A 21,022-nucleotide genomic window follows, 5' to 3' on the forward strand; every position below is an offset into this window, starting at 1 on the left:
CATGACATCTCCATTCTGAACATCTGTGCCCCAAATGCAAGGATACCCACACTTGTAAAAAAAAACCCAAATAAAGTTTAAATTACATGTTGAACCTGATACATTAATAGTGAGAAACTCCATCACACTACTCTCACAAAATTGATAGGTCATTCAGACAGAAACTGAACAGAGAAATAATAAAAGTGCAGAGGTTATGATTCAAAATGGACTTAACAGACATCTATAGAACATTTCAGCCAAACACAAAAGGGTATACCTTCTTTTCAGCAACTCATGGTACCTTTTCCAAAATTGACCATATTCTCAGTCACAAAATAAGCCTCAGCAGATACAAGAAAACCAAATAACACCTGTGTTTTATCAGATCACCTTGGAATAAAGGTGGACTTCAACAACAACAAAAAATCAGAAGGTGTACATATTTGTGAAAACTGAACAACTCTTTACTGAATTTTAAGAGTTCAAGCAGAAATAAGAAATTAAAAGCTTTGTAGAATTCAATAAATGTGCCTACCAAACCAAAACTTATGGAACAGTATGTGCATCTCTTCTGGAATTTTTTTGTTTTTCTTGGATCAAAATCACAGTGATTTTTAAATTTCTACCAAAATGTTGCATTTATTTTTGAATTAAGAACCTAGTGTGCATCATATTAAAGATTGTTATGGAAACTAAGCTAGTAGACACTAGTAAAGATGCAAACGTGGGATTTCTCGACTCAGTTGATGTGTATAGGTCATATAATGCTTCATTTTACAATTTATCAAGGTTGAAATACATGCTGCAATCTGGAAAAGTCTACTGGGAGTGTATTTGATCACTAGTAATTTTTAGTGTTTAGACTATAAATAGATCTCTTTTATAACCTCACCGAGGACAGGGAGATTCAGGTGGCCATCATTCTCTGTTCATGTTCCTCTATAATTCCATATTTGCAAGGGAGTTCTATGGTAAGTGAGTCCCCTGGGTAGGAATGCAGAGATCATCATCCTGCTTTGGAGAAGCAAAGAGCTGGGATAAAACATTTTTCCTTCCTGTGTGGGAGGATGTGAAAACAGTATTTAAGAAAGGACACTATCCCCATCCTTCCTACATAAAGACTATCTCTTCTCCGGGCCAGATGTTTAAAAACAGCTCCTGACACCTCATGCTCCTAAGAACTGGGGAAAGGGAATTATCTTTCCACTGTAACAGTCTTTAGTATGAAAACTGAAGTGTCACTGCTCATATCAAGTCCTACTCAAATTCCAGCTGAGGTATGAGGTGGAGGGTTGCTGGACGTTATTGTAAATACTGGAGACAGCATCTCTGTTTAGTGGATGGGACATCGTACACAAAAACATTGAGGGACATGTGGGACACCCAATGTAATATCCACCCACTGGAGCTGAAGCTTGTTGGAAAACAAACCCACTCACTGGCGGAAGGTGCTTCTAGAAAGACCTTCTGCAACTTTCTAGAAAGATCTCTCCTTCAATACTTCCCCCAAGGCAAAGCTAGGTTTTGGGCCCTGATGTGTCTCTCCACACATCTGCAGCATGACGATCTCAGATGGAATTAACACAGGAAGGGACCTGTATTAAAGAGATTTGGGGGAAGGAGTAGGTACCCATCTTGCCAGTGGTGACATTACATGGCAATTACCTCAGACAAAATGGATTTGTACTAATACTCCTATGGTTAGGGCACTGTCACCTTGTACTGGCTGAGATGCAAGCCCTAAACTCTCTTTATCTGGGAGTTAAGGAAATCATTTAATGCAATTCTTATAGCACTGGGGAAATGACCAATGTGAAGGGGTTACCCTTATAAAATACATTTTATCTGTGTTCCTATTTTACCAACAACTTGATGTTCAACTGGATGCAGGTAAAGCTAGGCCAACACAATGGCCAAGGAATTCACTGGGGTAAACGAATGATAAGGAATGGACTACTGTTCAACAGTATCTAAGCAGGCCTTAGGGATCTCTGTTACTTAGTACCAAGCAGTGGAAACAGGCCCCATGTTTGTGAGGAATGTGGGCAATTCAATGTATCCATCTCCTGTTCAACCCTTATCCTCCAAGTCCTTAGTCTGGTCAGAGACTCTGGCTGAAGAGAATTTAGCTCCAGGGGCTTGGATATTACTTCTGTGATTATCCACACTCCACAAATAATCAACAGGAAGCTAGATGACCTTTGCCAGTATTTATCTCAGTCAATTCCAGTTTACACGATGAGCATCTTCATTAATGGTCTACAGTCAGAAATGCTCTGCTTTTTATCCTGTAGAAAAAAATGAGAATCAAGGTGAATATTCACCATCTTTGCTTCCTAAATACTTCCCAGTTCTTTGTGGATGTTGCCCTAGCTCTGGTGATTCTCAAAATTCTACAGCACCTGGGTTCAGACATCTATACTCACAGACGAGATATGCATCTACATATGAACACACACACTGGGACATGTGGAAGTGGCCCTAGGTCCTTTAAAAGGTTTTCTTTTTATGATGCCTTCTTTTTTCCTGACTACCTCATATTCTCTCCCTGTATATCCAAGGTATTTATTTAAACAGGTTCTCTAGGCCTGGATTAGTAGAAACTCCTAGAGAACAGGTGGGAGGATATCAAAGAGGATCACACAGAGAACCATGCTGATTTGAGATGGAAAATCGTGTAGTTGAAGGCAAGAACCTGGGTGAACCATTCTGATCTAGGATTCTCAACAGGAATGAATGTATTTAATCCACCACAGAGTGGGGGGTACAATTATCACCTCTAGAGGTATGTAAAGTCTACTAATACAACTTTCTCTCACATGTAAATGTTCCTGGCCATGTCTCATTCTTCACTGAGGCCCCAGATAAACACCATTTCAGAGTATACCTGTCTATTCACCTGGCACAGTCCTAATTCTCTCTTCATGAGTGGTCTTCCTTAGGGTAGTAGTAAAGAGGATTTGGCCACAAGTCATCCATGATTATCTGTGATTGGAAGGAGGGCAGAAGATAAAAATCCCATTCCCAGGAGTAATCCACCCAGGCCCTAGAAGATAATGAATGGTCAGAGAAAGCCAACCTCAGCAATCCTGTTGGAGCCAGGGAATTTGTGTGCACACAGCCAGTTGAAGAAAGTGAGTCTGGTAGTGTCTTGCATGCAGTTGGCATAACCATGCTCAGCCTGTCCAATCCACTCTATTGTACTCGAATCTGACTCTTTGTATCCTGCGGGAAAAGGATTATGGAATAGCACAGGGTTTACCACATCCCCTACCCAGGCAACACCTGAAAACCTATGACCATATGTACCAATGATGCTGAGTTGATAATCCTTAGTGACAATGTCATTCCGGAAGTATGGGTTTTCACTAAAGAAAAACATCATCCTGCACATCCTCAACCCAGGATTGTACTCCTCCACCTGTCAAGATGTGGAAGAAATAAATGGGAAATCTTTAGGTGTGTTATGAGAACCCTCACACAATAATGGGATGCAATACTTGTTCACATTTGTTTTTCCCCAAACACCATTTATTCTCTGCCCAGACACAATTCCAACTGACCTCCAAGCTCAACATGTAGCTCAGTAAGTCTTCATCTTGGTTGCTGATGATGGAGGACATCTGGGGATGGTTCATCATCTGCCTCTGGTCAAGGAACTGTGCTATACTATTAAAAGTGGAGCTGGAAGCAAATGGGCCACAGTGTAATGAGAGTGGTCCTTGGAGCAGGAGCCAACATAGACACATGGCCATGAGGTCTTTCCTTCTTTGTCCTATGTCCCTTCCTATAAGATGACTAAGATGTTCTAAGTCATCTGTTCTGTGAAAATCTGAACCTTTGTAGGAGGAAGAAATTACACTCTTTGGGAATTTACTGATGCTATGGAGGATAATGGGTAGTCAGAGAAAGTCAGTAGAAGCAGAAAACTTGTATGCACAGAAGAAAACAAGCTAGCTGGATGACAAAGTGGCTGTTGATCTAATATTCCTAAGCTACTAAAGGCCAGTGTATGCACAAAGGCTGACAAAAACATGGGCTGTATCTGCCTTCCTGATCTTGTGCAAGGAGTGTGTATGTGAGCCCATACACTTTTCACACTGGCACACATTTCACATGTAAGCAGCTTTTATATCAATAGGAAGATGATAGTAGAGGAAAGGGATTGACAGTGCCTGGCAGACTCAAATTAATTGATTGCCTCAAAACTCATAGAATATTTTTTCAGTAAATATGCATCTAAATGCTAAACCTAAACCTTCTGAATTATCACGGAACTGAGGTCTTGAACGTGGCAGTATCAATTAGGGGCTGGTGCTAAAGGGGACCACATTGTTTACCTGACAAAAGGGTGGACAAATAATCGACTTTCTGTAAAATGATGTTTCTGTAAATATCCCATGACAGGGTACTCTCAGTAGTGATTGGTGTCCCTGGCCAAAGTCATCTTTCCTGATCATAGAAAGATGCTCATGAGTGTCTTGCATGCAGTTGGCATAACCATGCTCAGCCTGTCCAATCCACTCTATTGTACTTGAATCTGATTCTTTGTATCCTGCGGAAAAAGGATTATGGAATAGCACAGGGTTCACCACATCCCCTACCTAGGCAACAATTGCTTGAGGATCTGCTGCTCAAGGACCCCACTTATATTTTGTACACAGCGCTATGAGATTCGTTTCTATTGTCTAAACTTCGTAACTCCTTCCCCAAACCACCCTGCAGTTCTCCTTAATCAGCTAGTTTCTCCAAACCACTTGGCTGTCTTTGTTGCCAAGTCCAGAGAGTACACTTAAGGATACAGCTTTAGCCCAGAAGCCTGGAATGCCCTGGATTATGGTCTTTCTGCGATCAAAGTGAGGTCTGCGCATTTTGGCCACTTTTGCTTTAATCCGGGCAAAAGCTCCGCTACAGCGGGCATTCACAAAGCTGAGCTCCAGTTGAAGAAGTTCCAGCTCCTCCATTTTAGATCTGCGTTCTGCAGGCCCGCCACCTGACAGTGGAAGCCTTTGTATCCCTTGCTGATCTTTAGAATCACAGGCTTGCTCTGGGTTCTTTTCCAGCTCAGGCTGCTGATCTTGTTCACCTTCCTGTTTCTGATCCTTTACCTCTTCACCCTCATTCTTGACATCTACCACCTCTGTGACTTTCAACTCCGCCATAGTAGCCTCGTCACCCTCTTCACACGTGTCAGGGTGATGTAGCACCTCTGCAAGGGGTACCCAATCTTCCACAGGACCACATATTACCAGAGGCTTCACCATCTGGTTGTCCCCAGCAGGAGCACCTGGGCTCTGCTCTGGTGCCTGTACTGAGGGCTCTCCCTCCAGAAGGCTGCTTTCCAGGAGTACCAGTTCCCGGAATTCCTGGGGAGCCACGCCCACACTCTCCTCCTCAGAATTCTCCATATGCTCAGCCTATACAAGGATGCCTGAGCCACAAGACAGCAGGCCCCTTCAAATGCTACCTGATGATCTTCGGAATGGCCAACCAGCCTCTGAGTTTTTCCAGCAGCCCTTCATAGCAGATTCTGTTGCTATCGGGACCGGGTGAGCTTCTGTGACGTCAGCAGGAGACAGGATTCAAACTGTCTTACATTAAGAAGTACATAGGTAATCTTGCCCACCTCTAACCAGTCTGGTGATCACAAGCACAACCCTCACCTAGTCCCTGGGTTCTGGTCCTGTACCACTTCTCCAGGTGTCCTTAAGCTTCTGCCTGTGACCCTGAAGAGGTCACGACTTCTTTCAGAGAGTGAGTAGAACGGAGGAAATCCAAACACCAACATAACCCATTCCCCAATGTCATTTCTCCCTGAAACATACAGGTTGGCAAATACTTGGGAGTGCCATTGTAGTTTACTATTACTGATATACTTTTACTCATTGGTCAGATGAACACATATGTGATCTACTGAATGGCTGTCCTTGTAAAGCATGCAGCTGTTGATGATGTCATTTGGTCATTAGGTCTGCTTCTTGCACACCTTTCTACCAAGAAAAGAGAGAAAATCCTCTCCCTAAGCAGGATTCATATAAACTAATGTATTACTCAGTTGGCAAAGTTAAGAATGAATCATCTCTCAAGTCATGCACAGAACTATAAGCAAAATGATTCCATTGGAAGTTAAGCTTTGAGGATTATAACAAAGTGAAGGAGTGCTGGTGAATGGTATATTATTTAATAAAATAGGAGCAGAATAGGCTTCTCTCACAGCTACAGAAAAAACAACAATACTTATGAAATAGAACGGAGAACTAATTCTGGCACTAAAGGATTATTTTTATTAAGTTATTTTGTTTCCACAGACATTCTTCAATGCCTGACACATTAACTGGGAGCCCAAAATCACAGTCTATGTATCAAGGAAACGAACTATAGACATAATCCACAAAGGAATAGTGAGTGAGTGTCTTAAGGTCAAGTGGGAGGGAACGTTGCTTAAGTTGGGTATAGAAGTTCAATAATTGCTGCTCTTCCTTCAATTGCTACACTTTGAACCCATAAAAGCAAGATTAGGATGGATGATCGTTCCCACACGTACCCTTTTTCTGTCAATCAGGAAAAATGTTAATGGCTTAGAAGGATAAAGGACTTGCTTGTTTTCTTGATTGGAAATTGAAATATATTCTGAAAATGAAACAAAGAAATTGATAATAATCAATTTTAGTCTTTACGTATATTATAGCAGGGCAAGTGTGTTTGTAGACTTAACTCTTCAATCATTGATACAACCCATGGGTGTTCATTACTTACTATTTCAGTGATTTTTTTCAAAAAGATGGGCATATTTAGGTATTAAGATATTATCATTATAGTGTCATGAATATGTATATAGTTTGGGCATTTCCTGATGAAAAATTTTAATTCTTATTCTTCTTATATGGCTCATGCTAGTAAAGTTTCACATTGTTATTTTGAAGAGGTCAAGGCCATTTTGGAGGTACATGAAGGTACACAGCTTATAAAACAATAGATACAAATGTACATTTGACTCACAGATTTCATAGTATGGGACATAATATGAAACTAGTTGATAAAGCATATCCTGATGACATCTATGGTGACAGGGCTGTATGCTTACTAATGCTACTTTACTACTGAGGATGGATGGAGTGAAAAGAAAAAAAAGGATATTGGGCATGAAATGCTCTGCAATATGTTCTGGCAACGCTGTCACCAAACTTTTAATGAAAGTCAACAATTGTCAAGTCTCTTGATGATGACTGGTAGTACTGTAAAGAATATTATGGCAAACATGGGCGGAAACAAGTATTCAAATTAAGTCACCTATAATAAAATTCACCCAAATGAGGAGTTTCAGAATCATTTCTCTTATGTCAACTTTCAGCATCAAATCTTAAGTCTCAGATTCTGTGAGTCGAAATCTATGTTGAGAACCATGAAAAAGTGAGTGAAATAAATAGCTGTGTGGAAATGCTGAGCAAGCATTACACTGAACATAGAAGAGGGAGTTAAATGAGTTGTAGTGACAAACACTCCTGGCACTCAAGAAGCAGAGGCAAGTAGATCTCTGTGACTTTGAGACTAGAATGAGATTCATCACATCTAGGGATAACTAGTACTACATCTACCTTGCTTTTAGAATCAAGGATAATAAGCTCTTGACCCATTTCATGTGTCATCCAGGAGTCCTGACCAAATTGTTATGGAAAGTCAGGACTCTTGGTTTTTTTCTTGACATCAAAATCCCACAAGGAAAGCCTCCAGTACTCCAATCTCTATTCAAAAATAAAATTAACATTCATTTTAGAGATTTCTCAAACCATTTTCATACCAATCCATGGATTCACACTGTTTTCAATGAATAAAAGTAGGGAAAGTAAGGAAACCAGGGACAGTTTAGTTGCACAACCTTGGTCACTCCAGTTCATTCCCTAAAACATTAAACCTGAGAATATGCAAAACAAACAAACTAGACTTAATCCATTTTTGGCCAGTTGAAGTAGCTATATTTTGCAGTGTACTTGGAAGTGAACAGTCTGGCTGTCTCTTCCTAAGTCAGTATTTTAGAGATCAGCTCCTGCCAGATTCTTGAAGTCCCTTTTATAGGAGAGACAATGTTTAGGGGTAGACAGGGTTGGCTATTATGTATTGTTAGAAAGACACAATTAAAAGGCAGGTACAAGGGTAAGTATATACAGGGAAACAGACTAAAAAATTTAGAGTAGATCGAAAACCATGTGTTGTACTTTACATCACATCTAAGAAACAGGAACTTATTTTTAATTACAATTAGAAACTTGAAGTTGCAAGGATTTAACACAGAACAAACAAACATATTCTTACATGTTTTAACTGCAAACTGTAAAAGTAACTTTTATTCACCTAAATGATTGTTTTCTCTTGTTGCCTGAATCCAGTAACCTAAGCCTCATGTTGGAAACTTTTAGCTTTTTCAGACTCTAAGACTTTTACTGCTGAATAAAGTCAGCCTCTGTAGCTTTTTCTGAACTCTGGCTGGCTGGTTCAACTGAGTTGTTCTGGCTGAAACTCCTCTGCAAGCTGAGTTTATTCATTCTGTCTTCTTTTTCTGAGCCTCTCTTGAATTGCTCTGCTTGTCTTTTTACTTTGATAATCTGTCCTAATCTTCTGGACCCTTCTCATTCTCTGGCTCATTCTCTTTTGCCTTCATCTAGCTTGTTTCTGTAAAACTCTCCTGGTAAAACTGCCTCCTTTCTCTTTTCTCAATTTGCATTGCTCTCTCTCTCTCTCTTTTTTTTTTTTCGGAGCTGGGGACCGAACCCAGGGCCTTGTGCTTCCTAGGCAAGCGCTCTACCACTGAGCTAAATCCCCAACCCACATTGCTGTCTTTTAAGTAGCATCATTTTCTGCTCTCTTAAGAGTTAGGTATAGCCTATTCTGTCAAATCTTTCACTGATATGCTACTCAATTAGACATCACTTTTTTCAAACATGGGTACTTCCTTCTACAAACTAACTTTACCTTCACTGTTTTGGACTAAAAGTATATACTAAGGGCATGTCTGTATTCCAGCCAGAGGAATACTTTACATACACATTAAGTGGAGCTGGCTAATAGGCTCAGAGATTTAGTCTATTATCATCTTGACAGGAAGCATGGCAACACACAAGCAGACTTGATGCTGGAGAAGGAGCTGAAAGTCAAACACAAGAAAGAGAGCATGAGCCACTGGGACTGTCTTAAGCTTTTTAAACACCAAAGCCCAATCCCTGGTGACACATTTCCTCTAAGACTACACCAACTCCAACAAGGCCATAACTCTTGATAGTACCACTCACATCAGGATATGAGGACCATTTTCATGCAAGCCACCACAAGTAGCAACAGGAAAAATGACTTCACCAGTCTAGTTTGCTGTTATATGAATGCATTTACTGTGTGGAAAGAGTAACATTTAATTACAAATTACATTTAATATGTGGGTGTAACACAGATTTTTTTTTAAAACTAATAAGCAAAGAGCTTTATTGATGCAATAAGGAATTTACAATGAGATCAAGAGAGCCCAACTTTTGTGAGCCCTTTCTTTCAGTCTCTGCTCCACTCTTTGTCCTTTATTTCCTCCTGTGAATATTTTGCCTCCCACCCCAAGAAAGATAGATACATCCACAATTTGGTCTTTCTTCTTCTTGAGCTTCATGTGGTCTGTAGATTATATCTTGGGTAATCCAAGCTTTTGGGCTAATATCCACTTATCAATGAATGCATACCAAGTGTGTCTGGGTTACCTCACTCAGGATGATATTTTCTAGTGCCATCCATTTGCCTAAGAATTTCATGAAGTCATTGTTTTTGACAGCTGAGTAGTATTTCATTGTGTAGATGTACCACATTTTCTGTATCCATTCCTCTGTTGAAGGGCATCTGGAATCTTTCTAGCTTCTGGCTATTATAAATAAGGCTGCTATGAACATAGTGGAGCACGTGTCTTTGTTGTATGTTGGAGCATCTTTTGGGTATATGCCCAGGAGTGGTATAGCTGGGTCCTGAGATAGCACTATGTCCAATTTTCTGAGGAACTGCCAGACTGACTTCCAGAGTGGTTGTACTGAAAAAGCCAGAGTTAGGATTAATCTGAGGCCAGTGAGAAAATTCTACAACAAACATCCAAACAGAGAAAGACCCTTTCCTTCCAGGAGGAGTACAGCTAGTTTAGTTCCTGGAACAGCTACAAGCTAAACTGTTGAACAAAGCCCCTTTGACTCCCAATCCAAATCCCTCGGAAAGTCACAGAGGTCCACTGACCACAAGTCAGTTTGGAGGTCCCTTTGCCCCACCAACAGTACCCTGCCTAGTTACCATTATTCAAATTCTGCCCCTATTGTTAGAAAGCTGCCTATAACTCATTGATAAGTGGCTATTAGCCCAAATGCTTGAATTACCCTAGATGCCTAGAACACATGAAACTCAAGAAGGATGATCAAAATGTGAATGCTTCACTCCTTCTTTAAATGAGGAAAAAGAATACCCTTGGCAGGGAAGGGAGAGGCAAAGATTAAAACAGAGACTGAAGGAACACCCATTCAGAGCCTGCCCCACATGTGGCCCATACATATACAGCCACCCAATTAGACAAGATGGATGAAGCAAAGAAGTGCAGGCCGACAGGAGCCGGATGTAGATCGCTCCTGAGAGACACAGCCAGAATACAGCAAACACAGAAGCGAATGCCAGCAGCAAACCACTGAACTGAGAATAGGACCCCCGTTGAAGGAATCAGAGAAAGAACTGGAAGAGCTTGAAGGGGCTCGAGACCCCATATGAACAACAATGCCAAGCAACCAGAGCTTCCAGGGACTAAGCCACTACCTAAAGACTATATATGGACTGACCCTGGACTCTGACCTCATAGGTAGCATTGAATATCCTAGTAAGATCCCAGTGGAAGGGGAAGCCCTGGGTCCTGCTAAGACTGAACCCCCAGTGAACTAGACTATGGGGGGAGGGCGGCAATGGGGGGAGGATGGGGAGGGGAACAGCCATAAAGAAGGGGAGGGGGAGGGATTAGGGGTATGTTTGCCCGAAAACTGGGAAAGGGAATAACACTCGAAATGTATATAAGAAATACTCAGGTTAATAAAAAAAAAAGAAAGAAAGCTGCCTATATCATATCATATGTGATAGTATATACTACATACAGCTATATATATAAATATATAATATAATATAAATATATATTATAACTCCCTATTAGAGACTACTGGGGGGTCATCTCTCTCTAAAGGGATGTATCCCCAGCACATGTTGGATCAATAAGAGACTCCTTTTGCTTTTGCATCGATCACCTGTCCATGAGTCTCATTCAAGAGGTCCCAGAAGGACCTCACAGTATCAGTTTGCAATTCCACCAACAATGGAGGAGTGTTCTTCTTTCTCCACATCCTTGACAGCATCTGTTTTCATGAGTTTTTGATCTTAGCCATTCTGACTGGTGTGAGGTGGAATCTCAGGGTTGTTTTGACTTGCATTTCCCTGATGACTAAAGATGTTGAACATTTCTTTAGGTACTTCTCAGCCATTTGATATTCCTGAGAATTCTTTGCTTAGGTCTGTACCCCATTTTTAATAGGGTTATTTGGCTCTCTGGAGTCTAACATCTTGAGTTATTCATATATATTAGATATTATCTCTCTATTGGATATAGGATTGGTAAAGATATTTTTCTAATCTTTTGGTTGCCATTTTGTCCTAACCACAGTGTCCTTTGCCTTACAGAAGCTTTGCAGTTTTATGAGATCCCATTTGTCAATTCTTGATTTTAGAGCATAAGCCATTGGTGTTTTTTTCAGGAAATATTCCTCAGTGCCCATGTGTTTGATGCTCTTCCCCACTTTTTCTTCTATGAGTTTGAGTGTATTCTGGTTTGATGTGGAGGTCCTTGATCCTCTTAGACTTAAACTTTGTACATGGTGATAAGAATGGATCAATTTGCATTTTTCTCCAGTTGAACCAGAACCATTTGTTGAAATTGCTCTCTTTTTCCCACTGGATGGCTTTAGCTCCTTTGTCAAAGATCAAGTGACCTGAGGTGTATGGGTTCATTTTTGAGTCTTTAATTCTCTTCTATTGGTCTACCTGCCTGTCTCCATGCAGTTTTAAAGTCCATGATTTTCCTCTCACAGTACCAACAAGCAGCTGACTGAGACAGAAGCAGATACTTATACCCAACTGAAGTTGGGGACCCCTGTGGTTGAATTAGGGAAAGGCTAGAAGAAGCTGAGGAGGAAGAAGACTAGTTAGTTAGTCTCAACTAACCTGGACCCCTGATATCTCTCAAACACTGAACCAAGAACCAAGCAGCATAGTCTGAAGCACTCAATACATATATATAAGAAAGGACTGCTTGGTCTGGCCTCAGTGGGAGAAGACATGCCTAACTCTAGAGAGGCTTGAGGCCTCAGGGACTGGGAAGGCCTTGCTGGGAGCTCAGGGGAGGGAGACTTGGACAGGGGCATCCTCTTGGAGACAGGGAGGAGGAGGAATGAGATGAGGAACTGTTGGAGGGGGAATTGGGAGAGGGTCAATGACTGGAATGTAAAAAAAAAGTAATAATAAAGAAAATTTAAAATTAAAAGAGTTGCCTTGGTCTTGGTGTTGCAGTAAAACCCTAAGACAGAAAGAAGTTGGTACCAGAGACTAGGATATTGCTGTGATAGGTCTGACCAGGCTTTGTTTGGAAGAATGAGGGTTTAAGGACTTTGAATTTGGAAAGCAGTGGAATGCTTTAAGTAAGGCTTAATGGGCTATCCCAGCAGGAATATGCAAGACTTTGTTGCTAAAGGTGATTTGAACTGTGAAGGCTTGGCGTTAGAGGAGAAGAATTTTAGTATCTGGTGGAGAGACTAAGTGTTCTTGTTGTATTTTGGTAAAGAATGTTGCTGCTTCTTGCCTTTGTCCAAACAGTCTGCCTGAGGCTAAGGTATAGAGATTTATATTAATTACAAAGAAGGTCTCAAAACTATCCAGTTTAGACTTTGTGCTGTGTTTTTAGTCTCATGAAAGGTGTTATGATGAAGTGTAGCAAGCTTAGAAAGAAAGTAGAAAATGTGTGGCTTAAATAATAAAAGGGCACCAAGAAGTGAAATGGAGGTAAACAGATAGAGGGAGTAGTAACTTTGGAGCCAGATCCCATCCAGCTAAGCTTAGGTTCAAACATGGTGGTACATCTTTAATCTCAGGAGACAGAGGCAAGCATATTTTTGAGTTCAAAGTCAGCCTGATATAAAGCAAGTTCCAAGCAGAGGAAAGGTCATGGTGGCACATGCCTTTGATCCCAGTAACTAGGAGAGAGAGCCATGCATATCTCTGAGTTTAAGGTCAATCTACAGAGCAAGTTCTAGGATAGCCAAGCTTAGACAGTGAAAGGGTTGAAAAACAAAAGGCTGGTGATATTGTAATAGGTAAGGGGTGCCATTTTCCAGCTCCAGCAAGCAGTAGAACTCAGCAGAATTTGGTCACCTGGCTCTGGCTTTAGAGTCAAGAAGAGAAGAGACTACTGAGCAAGTAATGATGATCTGAAGCTAAGAAATGAACAGTGATGAAGAAGAGACCAGAATCACTGAGTTGAAGTCTTCTGGGAAATGTTTCTGAGAACACAAAGAAGCTGTGTTTCAGAAATAGCCATATTTATACCTCATGCTGCCACTGGACTAAGTAATGTGTAAGAGTCACCCAGGTGGTCTGGTTTTGAAGACATGAAAGAGTCTGTGAGAGGCCAAGGAAGTCCATTGGTGAAGGTGCAGCCTGAGTTGCCGTTGATGTCCCAGGATTGAAGGGGTCATGCAAAGAGTTAAGGCTTAGGACCATGAAGAAAGCCTATGAGAGGCTATGGGTGAGGTCTAGTTGCTGTGGAAGATCCTAGTATATTGCAGTGAAGGATTAAAAATTTAATAAAAAGCCGCCTAGCTACCCAAAAAGAAGAAGTAGGGGTCTAGCTACTCAAAAAGAAGAAGTAGAGTCTGTGAGAACATGAACTTTTCACCCCTCCCTTGCTGTACAATGGTTCCCGGAATATTCTTGCATGAAAAGTTTCCTGGAACAGCCACAATGACCCATAGCCTCCGGCCACAATGTTCCAATGGCCCTGTAAAATGTCACTACCCCCTAATCACAATGTCACAAAGTCCTGGGTGTGTTGCCTAGTGTTACACATGACTAGCATATGACCTAACTGTATGGGCAGTTTATGGTTTTGGAATTCCCCTCCTCCCTCCCTCCTGATCCCCCCTGGTTTGTGGTTTTTTTCCTTTATAAGCTCTGTGAAAATTCAGGTCGGGGTCGAACTCCTCTACTCCCTGTGTGGTGTATGAGTCTCGACCCCAGCATGCTGGCCTGAGCTCTCGTTTCATCTCGCTTACAATAAAGCTTCCTCGTGTGATTGCAGCAAGTTGGTGTCTGTGTCCTACTGGGTGCGCGTCTTTCCCGAGACTTGAGTGGGGGGCTCCCTTCGGGGGTCTTTCATTTGGGGGCTCGTCCGGGATCTGCGCGACCACCCAGGGGTCCTAGACCCACTTGGAGGTAAGATTCTCTGTTTTATCTCAGCGCTGTGTCTGTGTCCGTGTCTATGTTCTGTCTGGGAATCTGGTGCGATCGCTGTTTCGGTTTTGCGGATGCTCAGTGAGACCGCGCTCCAGGAAGGAGAGCGGGGTGGATAGGGATAGACGTGTCCAGGTACCCACCGTCCGTTCGCCCTGGGAGACGTCCCAGGAGGACACAAGGGGGGACCAGGGACGCCTGGTGAACCCCATCTGATAGGTCCAGAGGAGACTTTACTCCTTGACGACCGGTTTGTTAGGCAAGGTCTGCAACCTGCCGATCAGTTTCAGTGCATCTGGTCGACACGAAGTCGACGTCGGTTTTGTTTTCTTTTTTCTCTTTTGTTTGTGCTCGTGTGTGTGGTGTGTGTTGTCGAGCTCAACATGGGACAGAAAGTAACGACTCCTTTGACTTTGACTCTGGATCACTGGACTGAAGTAAGGACTAGAGCTCACAATTTTTCAGTAGACGTTAAGAAGGGACCCTGGCAGACTTTTTGTTCATCCGAATGGCCAACCTTTAAGGTAGGATGGCCACCAGAGGGAGCCTTTAACCTGTCTCTTGTTCTCGCTGTTAAGCGCATTGTCTTTCAGGAAGTAGGAGGACATCCCGACCAGATCCCCTATATCATCGTCTGGCAGGACCTGGTCCAGGATCCCCCACCTTGGGTTAAGCCCTGGATCACGGGGTCTGGAGTGACAGTGGCAGTTGCGGCAGCTAAACCTAAGCAGACCCAACTGTCGGCAGACCCTTCGGAACCTCCAAAGATCTACCCTGAGATCGAGGACCCTTTGTGGACGGAGCCACAGCCTCCCCCTTATCCTCTGCCGCGACCATCTGCACCCCCGGCCCCGGCACCTGCCGAGAGGGACGGGGTGGGGGGGCCTGCGGCGGGGACACGGAGCCGGAGAGGCCGCAGCCCAGAAGGGGATTTCACTGTTGCCCTGCCCCTCCGTGCCTATGTTGGTGGCCCCCCGCCAGGCCCCGATGAACTTGTCCCTTTGCAGTACTGGCCTTTCTCTTCAGCTGATCTATACAACTGGAAAACTAATCACCCTTCTTTTTCAGAAAATCCCTCGGGCTTGACTGGGCTTCTTGAGTCCCTTATGTTTTCCCATCAGCCCACTTGGGATGATTGCCAGCAACTCCTGCAGGCCCTCTTCACCACAGAGGAGAAGGAGAGGATCCTGTTGGAAGCCAGAAAGAATGTCCCCGGACCAGATGGGACCCCCACTAATCTCCCCAATCTTATAGATGAAACCTTCCCCTTGACCCGCCCAGCCTGGGACTTCAACACTGCGGAAGGTAGGGAGCGTCTCACAGTATACCGCCGGACTCTAGTGGCGGAAAGGGGCCGCTCGGCGACCCACTAATTTGGCTAAGGTAAGAGAAGTTCTTCAGGGACCAGCAGAGCCACCCTCTGTTTTCTTAGAGCGACTGATGGAGGCCTATAGGAGATATACACCGTTTGACCCCTCCTCGGAGGGACAGCAAGCGGCTGTAGCCATGGCTTTCATTGGGCAGTCTGCCTCAGACATTAAGAGAAAGCTGCAGAGGTTAGAGGGGCTCCAGGACTACACTTTGCGAGATCTAGTAAAAGAAGCAGAGAAGGTGTATCATAAGAGGGAAACAGAGGAAGAGAAACGAGAGAGAGAAAAGAAAGAGGCAGAGGAGAGAGAGAACCGGCGTGATCGCCGGCAGGAGAGGAACTTAACTAAGATTTTGGCCGCAGTAGTAGGTGACAAAAGGATAGAGAAGGGACAGTCAGGGTACCTGGGCAACGGAGCAAGAAGACCTCCGGGAGGAAAAAGACTGCAGCTCGAAAATGATCAATGTGCATACTGCAAAGAAAAAGGACATTGGGCCAGAAACTGTCCTAAAAAGAAACAAAGAGGACCCAAGGTACTGGCCTTTGAAGAGAACTAGGGAAGTCGGGGCTCGACTCCCTTCCCCGAGCCTAGGGTAACTCTTTCTGTGGAGGGGACTCCTGTTGATTTCTTGGTAGACACAGGAGCAGAACATTCAGTTTTGACCAAGCCACTGGGACAATTGGGGCAAAAGAGGACTATGGTAATGGGAGCCACTGGTAGTAAACTTTACCCCTGGACCACTAAACGAGTCTTAGATATAGGGAAAAGCCAAGTGACTCATTCTTTTCTTGTGATTCCTGAATGCCCCATGCCCCTACTGGGAAGAGACTTATTAACCAAACTTAAGGCTCAAGTACAGTTCACCTCAAAAGGGCCAAAAGTAACCTGGGAAGAGGCCCCTGTTGCATGTTTGGTTTTAAGTTTAGAAGAAGAATACCGCCTCCATGAGCAGAATCCCGAACAGTTACTAGCCCCCGAGTGGCTGTCTGCTTTTTCCGAAGTCTGGGCGGAGCAGACAGGGATGGGGTTAGCCAAGCAAGTACCGCCAGTAGTAGTAGAATTAAAAGCCGATGCCTCTCCAGTCTCAGTCAAACAATACCCTATGAGTAGGGAAGCTAAAGAAGGCATCCGGCCACATATTCAGAGACTGCTACAACTAGGGATTCTAGTGCCTTTCCAATCCCCTTGGAACACTCCTCTCCTGCCTGTGCGCAAGCCTGGGACTAATGATTATCGACCAGTACAGGATTTAAGAGAAGTTAACAAAAGGGTGCAGGACATCCACCCTACGGTTCCAAATCCTTACAATTTACTAAGTTCCCTACCACCAGAGCGGACTTGGTACACTGTCTTAGACTTAAAGGATGCCTTTTTCTGCCTTCGGTTGCATCCCAACAGCCAGCCACTATTTGCTTTTGAGTGGAGAGATCCAGAAGGAGGACACACTGGCCAGCTGACCTGGACATGGCTGCCCCAAGGGTTCAAAAATTCCCCTACTCTCTTTAATGAGGCGCTCCATCGAGACCTTGCGCCTTTCAGGGCACAAAACCCCCAGATTTCTCTCTTGCAGTACGTAGACGACCTACTGCTTGCTGCTTCAACCCAGGAACTGTGTCGTGAGGGGACCAAAAGGCTCCTAAATGAATTGGGTGAGTTGGGGTACCGGGTGTCTGCTAAAAAAGCTCAGCTGTGTCGCACTGAGGTGACCTACCTAGGATACACTCTCAGAGAAGGAAAGCGGTGGCTCACCGAAGCTCGAAAGAAAACTGTGATGCAGATCCCGACCCCCACCACTCCGCGACAAGTACGTGAGTTTCTGGGGACGGCGGGCTTTTGTAGACTCTGGATACCGGGGTTCGCAACACTGGCAGCTCCTTTGTACCCTCTTACAAAAGAAAAGGTCCCATTCACCTGGACCGAGGAGCACCAAAGAGCCTTTGAGGACATAAAAGCTGCACTACTGGCAGCCCCTGCTCTGGCCTTGCCAGATTTGACTAAGCCTTTCACCTTATATGTTGATGAACGGGCTGGAGTAGCCCGCGGGGTCTTAACTCAGGCTCTGGGGCCCTGGAAACGCCCGGTAGCCTACTTGTCAAAAAGGTTAGACCCGGTCGCCAGCGGATGGCCCTCCTGCCTAAAAGCCATTGCTGCCGTGGCCTTACTTGTTAAAGATGCTGACAAGCTCACCCTAGGTCAGCATGTGACTATCATTGCTCCCCATGCTCTGGAGAGTATCGTGCGGCAGCCCCCGGACCGGTGGATGACTAACGCCCGGATGACCCACTATCAGAGCCTGTTACTGAATGAACGAGTGACTTTCGCCCCACCTGCCATTCTTAATCCTGCTACTCTTCTCCCTGAGATGCATAACTCCACCCCAATACATCAATGTGTCGATATCTTGGCGGAAGAAACCGGAACAAGAAAGGACCTGACTGATCGACCATGGCCAGGTGTGCCTGCTTGGTATACAGATGGCAGCAGTTTTGTGGTGGAAGGAAAAAGGAGAGCGGGAGCGGCAGTGGTAGATGGAAAACAGGTAATCTGGGCAAGTAGTCTTCCAGAAGGAACTTCAGCTCAAAAAGCCGAACTCGTGGCTTTGACTCAGGCCTTGCGATTGGCAGAAGGTAAGGCCATTAACATTTATACCGACAGCCGGTATGCCTTTGCTACAGCCCATATACATGGAGCCATCTACAAGCAAAGGGGGCTACTCACTTCGGCGGGAAGAGACATCAAAAACAAAGAAGAGATTTTAGCCCTTTTAGAGGCAGTACATTTGCCAAAGAAGGTGGCCATTATTCACTGTCCAGGTCACCAAAAAGGAGAAGATCCTATAACAAAAGGGAACCAAATGGCGGACCTCGTGGCAAAACAGGTGGCCCAGCAGGTAACAATATTAGCAGAAAAGAGTCAGACTCCAGTAAAAACTCCAGTTACTGATGACTCTAACTACATTTATTCAGCCAATGATTTTAAAATATTAAAAAATATGGTTTACAGAAAACAAGCTCAAGAATTCAGCTTTGATGGGGTAGCGCGGACTATGGATGGGCGAGTGATCCTGCCAACACAAGAAGGAATAAGTTATGTTCAGAGACTGCACCAGTTGACTCACTTAGGGGCAGATAAACTAAAACAACTTGTCAAAGCTTCTAAATACCATGTGTTAAATTTGAATTCAACAATTAGGCAGGTGGTTGACTCTTGCCAGGCCTGTACACTTACTAACGCCGCTAAGCCCTATCAAGAACCTGGAAAAAGAAGACGAGGAGACCGACCAGGAGTCCACTGGGAAGTGGATTTTACTGAAATAAAGCCAGGAAAATATGGTAATAAATATCTATTAGTCTTTGTTGATACCTTTTCAGGATGGGTGGAGGCTTTCCCCACAAAATCCGAAACTGCTCAGGTGGTGGCCAAAAAGATTCTTGAAGAAATCTTACCCCGGTTTGGGGTACCTAAGGTAATCGGCTCGGATAATGGGCCAGCTTTTGTTGCCCAGGTAAGTCAGGGATTGGCCTCGCAACTGGGGACAGATTGGAAATTACATTGTGCATATAGACCCCAGAGTTCAGGACAGGTAGAAAGAATGAATAGAACTCTAAAAGAGACCCTAACTAAATTAGCCATTGAGACCGGTGGTAAAGACTGGGTGACTCTCCTTCCCTTTGCGCTTCTTAGGGTCCAAAACACACCCGGACGTTTCGGCCTCACTCCTTATGAGATTCTCCATGGGGGACCGCCCCCCTTGACTGAGTCCAGTGGGATATTGGATCCCAGTGCCGACTCTTCCTCATCCTCTGCTTTGTTTACTCATCTAAAGGCTCTGGAAGTCATCAGAACACAGATCTGGGACCAGATAAAAGAAGCCTACGCACCGGGAACTTCAGAGGTGCCCCACAGGTTCCAGGTTGGAGATTCGGTCTTAGTCAGACGACATCGAGCTGGCACCTTGGAGCCTCGGTGGAAAGGACCATATCTGGTGTTGCTGACCACCCCCACGGCAGTAAAGGTGGATGGGATCGCTGCTTGGATACACGCTTCCCACGTCAAGAAGACACCCAGCCAAAATGAAGACAACAACTGGATGGTGGCAACTACTGATAATCCTCTTAAGCTTCGCCTGTGCTGCAGAAGTGAAGAGCCAAGATGCAGGAATATGGCCAGGAAACATAGGAGCTGCGAATCCTCCAGCTAGGAAACCTGCGCCTCCGAAACCCACGCCTCCGAAACCAACGCCAGCGAAACCGGAAATCATCCAGACTGCTGCCGCCGCAAAAGCCGCCGCTACTACTGCTGTCGCTGCTACTGCTGATGCAAACCGAGACCACGCTACTACTCGTGTTCTCAACGCCAAGACCACCAGGCCTGACCGTGAGCACCCACCAGATGATTCAGTTAAGGCTGCTCCTCACTCAGGTCAGGTTTACCTACCAAATTACAACCCACATCAGCCTTTAATTCTAACCTGGCAGGTTCTTGGTCCTGCTCTGGATCAGGTTTTATTCACCACTTCCAAAATAGCACCGCCAGGGACATGGTGGCCTGACCTAGCTTTCTGCCTCAAACAGATTATCCCCACTTCCATTCCCCCTAATCAAATAAGAAGCTATGGGTTTTACTGCTGCCCAGAGCATAATAAGCAGACTATATGTGGGGGGCCAGCCTCACATTATTGTGCTAAATGGAGTTGTGTTTCTTCCAATGACGGTGATTGGAAATGGGACAGCGAATATACTCATGACAGGGCTACCTTTTCTTTTGAAAACTCTGGGCCAGGGAGGTATGTCATAATGGAACCATATAAAAGGTTTGACTGTCGCTCTGCTGATTTAGATAGAATTCGGATCAAATTTACAGACACTGGTAAAAATTATGATACCCAAACATGGATGAGGGGCATGAGATGGGGGGTAGTTTTTAATGATTATAATAACAAGCCTGGATCATCAGTCATGGTTCGCTTAAGCCTCAGTAGCCCCCCAGCCCAACCTGTAGGTCCTAATGTCCTAGCTAAAGAACCTCCCTCCACTTCAAATACTCCCATACCCCCGGACACTGAAAATCGTCTGTTTAGCCTAATACAAGGGGCATTCCTGGTCCTGAATCGTACCAATCCTAACGTT

The 21,022-nt window shown here is 44.2% G+C and overlaps 2 protein-coding genes across 5 annotated transcripts; one reads left to right on the top strand and one right to left on the bottom strand.

Annotated features, from left to right (window-relative positions):
• Positions 1-535: 535 nt before the first annotated feature.
• Tspy1 (testis specific protein, Y-linked 1) lies at positions 536-5,544 on the bottom strand. 4 transcript variants are annotated; one of them, XR_005498751.2, is made up of 7 exons: positions 4,785-5,535; positions 3,546-3,623; positions 3,292-3,403; positions 3,062-3,207; positions 2,882-2,967; positions 2,182-2,270; positions 536-993 (listed from the first exon to the last, which is right to left on the bottom strand). XR_005498751.2 is itself a non-coding variant. In XM_039100721.2 (7 exons), exons 2-6 carry the CDS (start codon positions 4,382-4,384, stop codon positions 2,905-2,907), a joined length of 504 nt encoding a protein of 167 aa, XP_038956649.1. In that variant the 5' UTR covers positions 4,385-4,537; positions 5,450-5,544; the 3' UTR covers positions 2,178-2,270; positions 2,870-2,904. The 4 variants fall into 4 exon arrangements, 3 of the variants coding, with proteins under 3 accessions (XP_038956649.1, XP_008771894.1, NP_075212.2); XM_039100721.2 differs by lacking the exon at positions 536-993 and adding an exon at positions 4,323-4,537 and having other exon boundaries at positions 2,178-2,270; positions 2,870-2,967; positions 3,546-3,666; positions 5,450-5,544; XM_008773672.4 differs by lacking the exon at positions 536-993 and having other exon boundaries at positions 2,178-2,270.
• An 8,967-nt stretch (positions 5,545-14,511) lies between these two features.
• LOC120099632 (uncharacterized) lies at positions 14,512-20,106 on the top strand. The gene is given in 2 exon segments (XM_039100723.2): positions 14,512-15,868; positions 15,870-20,106. Coding segments are annotated over 2 exon segments (5,187 nt in total). The 5' UTR covers positions 14,512-14,906; the 3' UTR covers positions 20,095-20,106.
• The last annotated feature ends 916 nt before the right edge of the window (positions 20,107-21,022 follow it).

The sequence above is a fragment of the Rattus norvegicus genome, chromosome Y (genome assembly GCF_036323735.1).
Source record: "Rattus norvegicus strain BN/NHsdMcwi chromosome Y, GRCr8, whole genome shotgun sequence".
Classification (NCBI taxonomy): domain Eukaryota; kingdom Metazoa; phylum Chordata; class Mammalia; order Rodentia; family Muridae; genus Rattus; species Rattus norvegicus.